Source organism: Coccinella septempunctata, chromosome 6 (assembly GCF_907165205.1).
Source record: "Coccinella septempunctata chromosome 6, icCocSept1.1, whole genome shotgun sequence".
NCBI lineage: Eukaryota > Metazoa > Arthropoda > Insecta > Coleoptera > Coccinellidae > Coccinella > Coccinella septempunctata.
This window is the reverse complement of record NC_058194.1, coordinates 26696192-26706331: the sequence shown is the minus strand read 5'-3', so window position 1 is coordinate 26706331 and position 10140 is coordinate 26696192. Positions and strand designations below refer to the sequence as shown.

Below are 10140 nucleotides of genomic sequence, written 5' to 3'. Positions count from 1 at the left end.
TATATTTGTAAGAATGGATATTTTGGAAACTAATATAAAATTCCCTTCTCGTTTATCTCAACCAAATTTTCAAGTTAATATTTCAACAATAGAGATATGGTAAAATCAGTCGGACGAGTTGAAAAATATCTCCTTTAAATTGAAATTTTCAAACAGGGACATCCCCTGTTCTGCAACAGAAAATTTGACGTCTAATGAGAGCTAGAGCGCTCTGATTGGTCAGTTATTTCATTATTTCCACCTCTCCATTCACAACAAACAAATTGATGTTATCGATTTTGAAGCCTAACCTATTTCATTCAATTTAAATTGAATCGAGTTATGTTATTATTATTTAGTATTATTTTGAACGCGAAACGAGTGTGTTGTATATCTTTTCTTGGTTGAACATTATGGTTGAATCGTATTTGAAAATTTTCTTGACTTCATGTCTCTTGATTCTACCGTTATTGTATAAAACTAGTCATGTTTTTAGATATTACGCGAAGTTTTCTATTTATATTTTATTTTGCACAATAAATGCTGTTTATCTTACACCTTTTTTCTGCTTGAGACCAAGGCATATTAGAAATTTCTTGTAAGTTTTTTTTTTAAGAATTTTTTGTTGATATTTTTATTCTAATTAATTATTTTAGAATAGCATCTCGACTATGTAGCCCTGTCCGTTTATTACTAGGAGTAAAATACGAATTGAGAAATACACACTATATTGCAAAAGATGAAGCTTTTATCGTTGTCTCAAATCATCAAAGCATATTAGATGTTTTAGGTGAGTGTATTACAGAGGTATAAATCTGATATTATGTTTATTCCGATTTTGAAAAAAGCTCAGGTGTCAGCCGAAGGGAGAAGTTATATTAATGAATAAAAAAATCTCGACTTCAAATAAAAAAGTAGATGTATATGTATATGTTACTCGCTATATTTTAATTTGATTTTATTTCATCAAATGGTACCGGGACTTTTTTTTAAGTATTTTTTTCTTATATATATGAAAAGTTCAATTTTTACCCCGAAAATTTTATTTTTCATATATAACTACAGTCTCAATAGACGGCTGTGATAAAGTATAACCTTAACAATATAGCACCATTCATTCATTTCCTAGTACAATTGATATATTTATTCAGTGAATTCCTCAAAAATCGATAACAAACTGTGTAAATGGTTATATTTGTTTTTCCAAATTGATAATTCGGATATCCAAGGAACGAATTGTTTTGAACAGATTCCATTATCATTTTTTATGCGGACAATTCAATATATATGATCACAGGTAGATTTGATTAGATTTTGTGGTCGTGCGCCACAATTTTTTATTTTTCAAGTTTTTCTCCCTATTAATTCTCCTATAGGTATACGCTTTCGATTTAGTCAAAAAACTTTCATGTGGCATGTTCTCCACGACCACTTATCAATGTTTTTTTATCGAAAAAGCGTGTGTTTTGAACGGCAAATTTAAATGTCGAAAAATATTGATAATTTCTGCATTTTCACCATGCAGGAATGTTCCATATGTGGCCAATTATGCAGAAATGTACCGTAATTGCCCGAAAAGAAGTTTTCTACGTATGGCCCTTCGGATTAGGAGCGTGGTTAGCAGGGCTGGTTTTCATTCCCAGAACCGACGTCGAGAAATCCAAAGAAATCATGACAGAAACTTGTCAAATGATTAAGGACAAAAAGGTAAGATAATTTCTTATCCAAATTGGAAATTCCTTTAACCTTACAGCATCGGGGATATACATCAAAATTGATATATTCGCAACTCAGCCAGGCGTCCTCTTCTCCAAAGGCAGAGCAAACTGCAATGCCATATGCCATGCATACAGATCAGATAACATATCAATGTCTTCATTGAAAAATGTGTTATATCCATTTGATATTTCACGTATTTGTTTTTGGCCTTCATTCATCCATCATTGAATATTCCTATAGTGTACCATAGTGACAACATCGATTCTGATTTTTTTTTAAATGTTTCGAAAGTGGAATAACTGAAAATTTGAACCAAATATTTCACGTAAAATCCAGTATAACAGAGGTTTCCCACGTGTATTTATTATATTTGGTCATTGAAATAACTTTGAAAATAAATCTTTTAGAAAAATAATTTAATCATTATTTTTGAACGATCGTGTGAATTCTAACTGTATAATTCGTATCCCATATATTGTATTCTGATGAGGTCGTAATACTAAAAAAATTCTACTTTTTCATGTTGAATCAAAGGTATACCGATTTGAATAAATAGAAAAAACTATCCCATATGGTAATTCATTCTTCCTCATACCAATAAATGAGCAACTTTGGGAGATCTCATATATATCTGCCCAATACCATAATTATAATATTCTCGTTTTGAAATTACAAATCTTCACATCAATTATTTCTGGGAAGTTATAGATTGACACAAAATATAAAGAGTCAAACAGCTTTTATGCCTCATATGAAATTATTTTTACTTTTAATTAAATCTGACGTCATCTAATATACAAATAAACTCTCAACCTTCATAATTTTGTTGAGACGTTATTAGTGATAATATATGAATTATACTTCCATCAAATCCCAAGTCATTTAGAAGTCCGCTAAGAACATAAAAAGTATGTCAGGTGTGGGGTTCGAACCCACGCTCCCTTTCGGGAACCAGAGCTTAAATCTGGCGCCTTAGACCGCTCGGCCAACCTGACGATGTGTTGATTGAATAGAATAGATAATTTTCAAGACATTCTTAATCCTTATATTTTAAATTCTAGATATATTTATTCCTTTGAATAATTTGCAAAGTAGTACATACTCGTATTGTCAAATATTCAGAACAATGTTATCGAATATTAATTTTTTAGGTATAGTGCAATTAAAATTATCCAAACCCATGTTACCCTGCAAATGAACACAGTTTTCGGCTTCATACTTCTATTCTTTACTCACCGTCTCTATACTATAAATAATAAGACCTTTCAGAATTTCGACAAAGCTATCGGGATGATAATCCGCTATTATATCGAACTTTCCAAAGAAGTAACAACGCATGGAAATATAATGAAGGCTTTGCCTATTGTGTAATATTTCACAACTATATATATCAAATTCAATAGCCACTCTCAGTTATTATTTGGCATGGCAATAATGCAGCTCCATGACAGATATTCACCCTCAAAACGCTAGAGAACCTTAGTATCCAGCGCATATTCATGTTATTTCAAAGGAGCTAACTGAATTTTTAGTTTCATTTTATTGAATAATCAAACAAAGCAGTTGAAAATTCATCAATAATTATTCACAGGCCAAACTTTGGATATACCCTGAAGGTAAACGATACTCGGATGGACAGATACATCCCTTCAAAAAAGGTGCCTTCCACTTAGCAATAAGTGCACAATTACCTATATTACCTGTGGTTTTTAATCAGTATACCTTCTTAAACCATGAAAAGAAAAGTTTCGACCAAGGTGAGTATTTTTCTTGATTACTATACTACATACCGTAGATGATAAATTTTAAGTGTGACATTTATTTCTATTCAAGGGACAGTCATTATGACCGTGCTACCCCCTATACCAACTTGCGGAAAGACTTTGGATGACTTGGACAGCATTCTCAACGAAACACATCAGAAAATGAGTACCACTTTTCATGAAATAAATAAAGAATGTGAAAAATCTAAAAAATTCTAATGTTGTATAGATTTTACTGTTATGTATTATTTTGTTATCGTTTATAATTTTTTAGAACTTCGTATTCCCCAAGTATTTTTTTTCTCTTCTGGAGAATATATATTATGATGGTTTTAATTTTCATAGTGCACATACCACTATTATCCCAAACAGTATTGTTGCAGTAAGAGTCAACTTCAGTATTTTGATAAACAGTTATTATTTTAATTTTATTTGAATGTATATTCATTCTAGGATATGTTTATTTTGTTGTTCAAGCCAAAGATTAGTTCAAATTTACAGACAAGAATATAAATAAACATTGAAATATATTTTAATGGTTTAGGTCAGACTTTTTTAATTTTGTCTCTCCATAATTATTGATCAAATAGTTTGAATTTGTAAGTGTGAAATGTGTGGAAAGTGTTGTAATTTGCCTATATTTTGATATTCTCACTTTTTGAATTCAATAAATATCCATGGAATACAATTAATTTTCTAAAGTTTTTCCCGCATAAAACCGATTGGGAGAAAATAAAAAAAACTAAGGTAATGAAAGAAGAGATTGAAAATCCATAGCTTTTTCATATATAATGAACAACTTTAATTGAATGCTGTAGTAAAATTTTCAAAAACAGACAATTAACTTCTGAATTTCAGAATACATGAAAAGTATACAACCAAAGGAATCTATACCAGCTTCGACAGTAGAAATAAAATTAACGATTTACTTTGAAAATACTTCGAGTAGATATAACTGGATAAAAAAATAAAAGGAACACAATTTTTTTAAATATTTTATAAATCTAATGAGTTTTTCTTATTTTGACCTTCAGTCCAGGCTTTAGCGATAGTCCTCTTCATTTCATCATCCCCTTCTTCATACCTAAAACAGAAATTTATATATATATATAGGGTGTTACACACAAAGTGTCCAGTAATAGTAGTAATCCAGTAGCCCTGTAGATTTTTCATAAAAAATATTCATTATAACAACTATCTAATATAAAATTAAAACTCACATTTTCTTCATTAAATTCATGAGGGAATCATTTGGATTATCAGATTTATCCAAATCATATTTCTTGGCTTTAGCATCACTGACTTTTTTTTCAATCTCTGTAACGTGGGACCAAGTTGAAGGATCCATCTTTTGTGCACTTATAACAACCATGTCTGAAATTTAAGATATTTTTCAGTTTATTTAAATTATATCAACAACTAGAACTGACAACACGAAGCAAAAAAGAAATTATCTACCTGTTTTAACTTTCCAAGTGCTTGTTTCTGGCTCTATTTGATTTAATAATTTATTTATAGTGAATAGATAATCCTTATTGTCCAAGTCCTTTATATCTAATTCTAGAGATTTGGGGGTGAACTTGCATACAACATTTTCAGCAGGAATGTTATGAACTCCAGGAACAGTTACAAAAAATTTTACAAATTTTGTTGACTGATCCCATGCTGTAATAATATGAAGGTAAGATTTCCAGTTGATTATAGTCGTCAACATCATTTCCTCAACAGTAAGAAATAAACATTGAACTAACCATAATTATTTAGCTTGACTTGATATCTTCTATCAGTTGATATAATAGGTGTGCTGGGTGTGATTTTTTCATTTTTCAGTGTATCCTCAAGCTTAACATGTTCTGACACCAATCTCCTCAACTCAATGCTCAAAATGTCTTTAACTCTTTGTCTATCAGATTGTTTTAAAAGCGTTTCCAATTCGGAAATATCTTTCTTCAGCTGAAATAAAAACTTATTGATTTCCCCACATGAAAAGTCTTGTGTTGAGCTTACCTCTTCGATTTTTTGCTCCATAATTAATCAAATTAAGTTGGTTAAAGCAAGATTTTTCACGTGTAGATATTCAATCAAAAATCTAATGGAAATTCACTATTCTTGATTCTTTTCCCGAGTCTGGAATTTTCCACATCTATGCCATAGACCACAGAGTTCTTCTTCTTATATCTTTCAGAGTTGTTTTCTGTCCCACAGATATGGAGCAAAGATTATGAGTTACTCCCAGAGATATATCTCTGGTTACTCCGTAATCTTTGATATGGAGTACTACCAAAGAGTAACAACTGTTACTCTTTACTACCCTCAAGTCCAAGAGGAATTTTAGTTACAGTACAGTACAGTTCAGATTATTTAAAGCAGCAACTTTTTCAACCGGAAGTTAGCATACAATTTTATACAGGCCAGGACTTCCATTTCAAATACATTTTTAGGCTTTTCAACAATTTACAAGTGTTTTCATTAACGTTGATTGATTTTTATCACCGAACTAATAACTGGCTTATTAGTTTACTGATTTTTACGAAAACTAGAATCAAACTTTTGTCATCTCTCTACTTATTTAACCGCACATGAAGACTATCCCCAAGTTCAATGATGATAGTAAACTTGATAAGTTACTTTATCTAAAAATAAATCAGTAATCACTTGAATCTGACGAAAACGAATATAATGATGAAAGTTGTAGACCTTGAGCTCATCATTTCAAAGTGCTAATATTATTAGGAGTATGGATTCTTCATATACATGGATAATACTGATATTTATACTCTTGTTTTCTTATTTCATCTCTGAGAAGTTCCGATATTACAGCAAATTTGGCATATATATTGTTATATGTATTGTTACATCGATAATTTTATTTCCCGTGGCAATTTTGAGGCCAAAAAACGTCGACAATTTATTGTAAGTTGCTGAAAATATTGTAATGTAACTCGTAAATTTTTTTAAATTTCAGTTTTCTCTCTTATTTATGCCGTATAATATCCCCTCTTATCGGTATCGAGTGGATAATAGAAGGTAAAGAATATCTTTCCAAGAATGAGTCGTACATAGTTATGGCAAATCACCAGAGTTCATTAGATGTTGTAGGTGAGTTATTACATTTTTATGTTTGATTGAATTTAGAAATAATCTTCTTTCAACTTTATCCATTGTCTATGCTACGCCACTGACCGAATTCTGTCAGTGAGCTTGACATTGCCACCACTTCTACGTCATCACCCTTCTAATTTTTTTGAACTGAATTGTAGCTACTTTGCTATCACCTGGATTAGTACCATAGGAACTATGGAGGTCTATCCTCCATATTAGGAATTCCGCATGCATCGTTCCTAAGAACGAGCTGATCTAATTAGCAGATGGTCTTCACGTGGCTGCTATCTGGTAATAGGTCATTTGTTTGGAAGCCTGTATCAAGGAGGAAGCCTTTATACCTCTATATCGAATGCAAGGTGCACTGCGAACAGCTTCAATCTCCTCGTATTTGTGTTTCTTAGACATTTCGCGGATGTAATAGCGTTCGTGACTTGGTGGTTAAAGCGTCCGTTTAGTACCGCAAGGTGCTGAGTTCGATCCCGGGCTAGGGAAGAAATTTTTTGGTATATACGGGTATGGGCCATCATCCACAGTTGGGTTAAAATTAATTTTACCGTGATAAATTCCGAAAATTGTAATTGAAATATTTCTCAGGAATGTTTCACCTATGGCCTATTCTTAGGAGAGGAACGGCTGTTGCAAAAGAAGAACTGAGATATGCTTGGCCATTTGGACTTTTTCTTTGGCTGGCTGGAGTAGTTTTCATTCCTCGGTCAAAGGGCGAGGTGTCTAGACAAATTCTGAATAAAGAACTCCAAAAGAGGAAAAAAGAAAAAGTAAAACATTTCATCATTACAATTGGTTATAAGATCTTTATCTAGTATATCTAAGCAATAGAGAAGCATATATTATCATGGGTATACATTTCAGGTGAAATTATGGATATTTCCTGAAGGCACGAGAAGAAGTGATGGAAAAATTCACAATTTCAAAAAAGGTGGATTTCACATGGCTTTGTCTGAACAAATACCTATTCTACCTGTAGTTTTTAGCTACTATTATTTTCTAGATCACGAGAAGAAACATTTTCATAATGGTAGAGTATACATATCAACTAAGGATTAGTCAAGTTATGTGAAATTTTTTTGCAGGCAAAGTGGTGATTACTGTTCTACCTCCTGTGTACACTGAAGGAAAATCACTTAAATCTATAGATGATCTAGTTGCAGAAGTTCGGGAAAAAATGATTAAGTGTTTTGACGAATCATGCCCTGAAGAAATCAATGCATGATTCTAGAATTTATTTATAAACTTCATAATAAAATATATGAACAGAAAACTGATGGAAAAATTGTAAAATCTATCATGTTACAAACTGATATATCTTCAGTCGTTATATACCTATTATTTCAATACATCCTACTCTATCTCTAGGTATAAGTCTCAACTCAGAACCATGTTTAAGAAATATGTTACCTGAAACAAAATAGGGGTTATCTGAATATCTCTACATGCCTGTTGAATTTATGAAACATTTTAGAAGAGGCAAGAGATTTTCAGCTTAGATATATGGATTAACCAATCTCTCATTAATAGCACACCGGTTATTGGAAAAACACTTTTTCAAGCATGCTCACCAGCAGTTTGTTGCGGGTTAATTCCTACCCCATCGTCAGTAATAATCGCAGAAGTTGCTGGTGGAACCTTGAATTCTTCAGCTGCAAATTTTAAGACAGCTGTGAACGGTGTGTTTTCAGGAACACTCAATACCTTAAATGGTAATTTCGGATCAGATGTTAGAGTGATTTTGAAAGTAACTTTTGAAGACATTTCACTATTTTGTATAGGGCGATATACTTCTAATCTGAAACATATGGCTCTGAGTCTGAAAACCTGCAACCTGACCTGTCAACAGAGACAACCTGTCTCTGCTTGTCAAAACAAAAACGCAGAGCACAGAACACCAGAGAAAAGTTATATTTTATGTTTTGTTCTGTGGGTTATAGTTCTGTGATCGGCAGCACAATTTTCGAAAAAAAGTTCGAAAAATAAAGATCTTTGTTATTCTGTGATAACGATGTGTTCTGTGGTTAATGGCAGATACTATAATTTATGGTTGACAGTTGGTGGATAACCAAGAAGTTCGTTAGTTTGTTTTCAGTTTTCTAGTTTTCTTGTTCGAGTTCTTCGGGAGTTGTTAAGGCTAGTTATTGTGTCTCTTGTTGGCGAGTTTCGTGATTTTATCTCAGAATTTCTCTAAAGTTTTTGATATGTCTTCTTCGAAGAGTAGAAAACGCAGATCAGATTCCTCTAGTTCGAGCAAAAGTTCATCAGACTCAGACAGTAGTCTATCTAGTAAAGAATATAAGAAGAGGAAACATTCAGTAAATAGCTCAGGTGACTCTGAAAATGAAAGAAAATCTAAAGTTAGAAAGCAGCAGAAGGAGAAGTTAGAGGATCAACACGGTAGTAAACACGAACGTTCTGATAAACATAAAAGAGAGCACAGAGAAAATAAGGGGGTTGATAGTAAAAGAAATGAAACAAAAATTGAAAGAGGTAAGAATCAAAAATACCGAAGAAGTTATGAGAGAGATGACAGACATAGGAATGACAATAGGAGTGATGATCGAAGAAAAAATGAATATGGAAGGGAAAGGGGGAGAAATGAAAGGGATAGAAATGATTTCGGAACTAGAAGAAGAAGTCCTGGAAGATTTAGAGGTAGTAGGAATAGAAGAAGTAGAAGTAAATCTTTCGATCATGCTAATGCTAAGTGGGGTAAAGAGGACCAGAAGAACTCTAATGAGAAACCCACTGGAGAAAAGCAAAAGCCAAATTTTGGACTGTCAGGCAAATTAACTGAAGAAACAAATACTTATAGAGGTGTTGTCATTAAGTATAGTGAACCCCCAGAAGCGCGAAAACCAAAACGTAGATGGAGGTTATATCCTTTTAAAGGAGAGAAAGCTCTTCAAACTTTATATATTCATAGAGAAAGTGCTTATTTGATTGGGAGGGATAGAAAAGTTGTTGATTTACCGGTTGATCATCCATCTTGTTCCAAGCAACATGCTGCTCTTCAATATCGCTTGGTTCCCTTTACACGAGACGATGGGAGTGTTGGTGAGTACATATATAAAAAAAAATTTGTTGATAGGAATTATATATTTGAATTTCATACATCTGTTCATTATTTTTCTGATTTATAATGAGATATGTTGTTTACAGGTAAAAGAGTGAGACCTTATTTGATAGATCTTGAATCTGCAAATGGAACATTCATAAACAATAAAAAAATTGAGTCTAAGAAATACGTCGAATTATTGGAGAAAGATGTTATCAAATTCGGCTTTAGTTCACGAGAATATGTGCTGCTCCATGAAAACAGCAAAGATGAGGCACAAGATGACGATGTGAAGTTGGAAGAGGAGGAAGTTACGGTGAAGAAAGAAGAACAGGATGCTTGAGGTTTCAAAATCAATAATTCATAATTTTTTTTTGTGTATAGTCTTACGGTTCAGTTGGAGAATTATTTATCTTCAATTTTTGTATATAAACTTATGTAATATATGATTTAGGGTAAAACAATAAATGGTAAAAATTATACAAAGATTTCTTTGAAAATAATGAG

General features: G+C 32.2%; 5 protein-coding genes and 1 non-coding gene across 6 annotated transcripts; 3 read left to right on the top strand and 3 right to left on the bottom strand.

Moving 5' to 3' along the window:
* The first annotated feature begins 284 nt into the window (after window positions 1-284).
* LOC123315109 (1-acyl-sn-glycerol-3-phosphate acyltransferase alpha-like) lies at window positions 285-4149 on the top strand. The gene is made up of 5 exons (XM_044900682.1): window positions 285-577; window positions 636-769; window positions 1505-1686; window positions 3290-3455; window positions 3532-4149. The coding sequence occupies exons 1-5, from the start codon at window positions 393-395 to the stop codon at window positions 3678-3680; spliced, it is 816 nt and encodes a 271-aa protein (XP_044756617.1). The 5' UTR covers window positions 285-392; the 3' UTR covers window positions 3681-4149.
* Trnal-uaa lies at window positions 2610-2693 on the bottom strand. Its single transcript has one exon. It is a non-coding gene; the product is annotated as a tRNA-Leu (tRNA).
* A 224-nt stretch (window positions 4150-4373) lies between the features above and the next one.
* LOC123315111 (calcyclin-binding protein-like) lies at window positions 4374-5630 on the bottom strand. Its single transcript, XM_044900684.1, has 5 exons — window positions 5469-5630; window positions 5213-5414; window positions 4920-5126; window positions 4682-4835; window positions 4374-4545 (listed from the first exon to the last, which is right to left on the bottom strand). Exons 1-5 carry the CDS (start codon window positions 5487-5489, stop codon window positions 4458-4460), a joined length of 672 nt encoding a protein of 223 aa, XP_044756619.1. The 5' UTR covers window positions 5490-5630; the 3' UTR covers window positions 4374-4457.
* A 418-nt stretch (window positions 5631-6048) lies between these two features.
* Window positions 6049-7906, top strand: LOC123315110 (1-acyl-sn-glycerol-3-phosphate acyltransferase alpha-like). Its single transcript, XM_044900683.1, has 5 exons — window positions 6049-6374; window positions 6427-6560; window positions 7161-7342; window positions 7437-7602; window positions 7658-7906. Exons 1-5 carry the CDS (start codon window positions 6199-6201, stop codon window positions 7795-7797), a joined length of 798 nt encoding a protein of 265 aa, XP_044756618.1. The 5' UTR covers window positions 6049-6198; the 3' UTR covers window positions 7798-7906.
* On the bottom strand, window positions 7759-8439 carry LOC123315112 (ubiquitin-fold modifier 1). The gene is made up of 2 exons (XM_044900685.1): window positions 8144-8439; window positions 7759-7982 (listed from the first exon to the last, which is right to left on the bottom strand). The coding sequence occupies exons 1-2, from the start codon at window positions 8334-8336 to the stop codon at window positions 7900-7902; spliced, it is 276 nt and encodes a 91-aa protein (XP_044756620.1). The 5' UTR covers window positions 8337-8439; the 3' UTR covers window positions 7759-7899.
* A 233-nt stretch (window positions 8440-8672) lies between these two features.
* Window positions 8673-10110, top strand: LOC123314998 (smad nuclear-interacting protein 1). The gene is made up of 2 exons (XM_044900507.1): window positions 8673-9632; window positions 9738-10110. Exons 1-2 carry the CDS (start codon window positions 8777-8779, stop codon window positions 9974-9976), a joined length of 1095 nt encoding a protein of 364 aa, XP_044756442.1. The 5' UTR covers window positions 8673-8776; the 3' UTR covers window positions 9977-10110.
* Window positions 10111-10140: the final 30 nt, after the last annotated feature.

Bases quoted from the DNA above. Each gene is read 5' to 3' on its own strand.
- LOC123315109 (XM_044900682.1), top strand. From the start codon at position 393: ATGGTTGAATCGTATTTGAAAATTTTCTTGACTTCATGTCTCTTGATT. The intron at 578-635 runs GTAAGTTTTTTT...TAATTATTTTAG, and splicing joins AGGCATATTAGAAATTTCTT to AATAGCATCTCGACTATGTA. The intron at 3,456-3,531 runs GTGAGTATTTTT...TTTCTATTCAAG, and splicing joins AAAGAAAAGTTTCGACCAAG to GGACAGTCATTATGACCGTG.
- LOC123315111 (XM_044900684.1), bottom strand. From the start codon at position 5,489: ATGGAGCAAAAAATCGAAGAG. The intron at 5,127-5,212 runs GTTAGTTCAATG...ATATTATTACAG, and splicing joins AGTCAAGCTAAATAATTATG to CATGGGATCAGTCAACAAAA. The intron at 4,546-4,681 runs GTGAGTTTTAAT...TTTCTGTTTTAG, and splicing joins ATGAATTTAATGAAGAAAAT to GTATGAAGAAGGGGATGATG.
- LOC123315110 (XM_044900683.1), top strand. From the start codon at position 6,199: ATGGATTCTTCATATACATGGATAATACTGATATTTATACTCTTGTTT. The intron at 7,343-7,436 runs GTAAAACATTTC...TATACATTTCAG, and splicing joins AAAAGAGGAAAAAAGAAAAA to GTGAAATTATGGATATTTCC. The intron at 7,603-7,657 runs GTAGAGTATACA...ATTTTTTTGCAG, and splicing joins GAAGAAACATTTTCATAATG to GCAAAGTGGTGATTACTGTT.
- LOC123315112 (XM_044900685.1), bottom strand. From the start codon at position 8,336: ATGTCTTCAAAAGTTACTTTCAAAATCACTCTAACATCTGATCCGAAA. The intron at 7,983-8,143 runs GTGAGCATGCTT...ATTTTGTTTCAG, and splicing joins TAACCCGCAACAAACTGCTG to GTAACATATTTCTTAAACAT.
- LOC123314998 (XM_044900507.1), top strand. From the start codon at position 8,777: ATGTCTTCTTCGAAGAGTAGAAAACGCAGATCAGATTCCTCTAGTTCG. The intron at 9,633-9,737 runs GTGAGTACATAT...TGTTGTTTACAG, and splicing joins ACGAGACGATGGGAGTGTTG to GTAAAAGAGTGAGACCTTAT.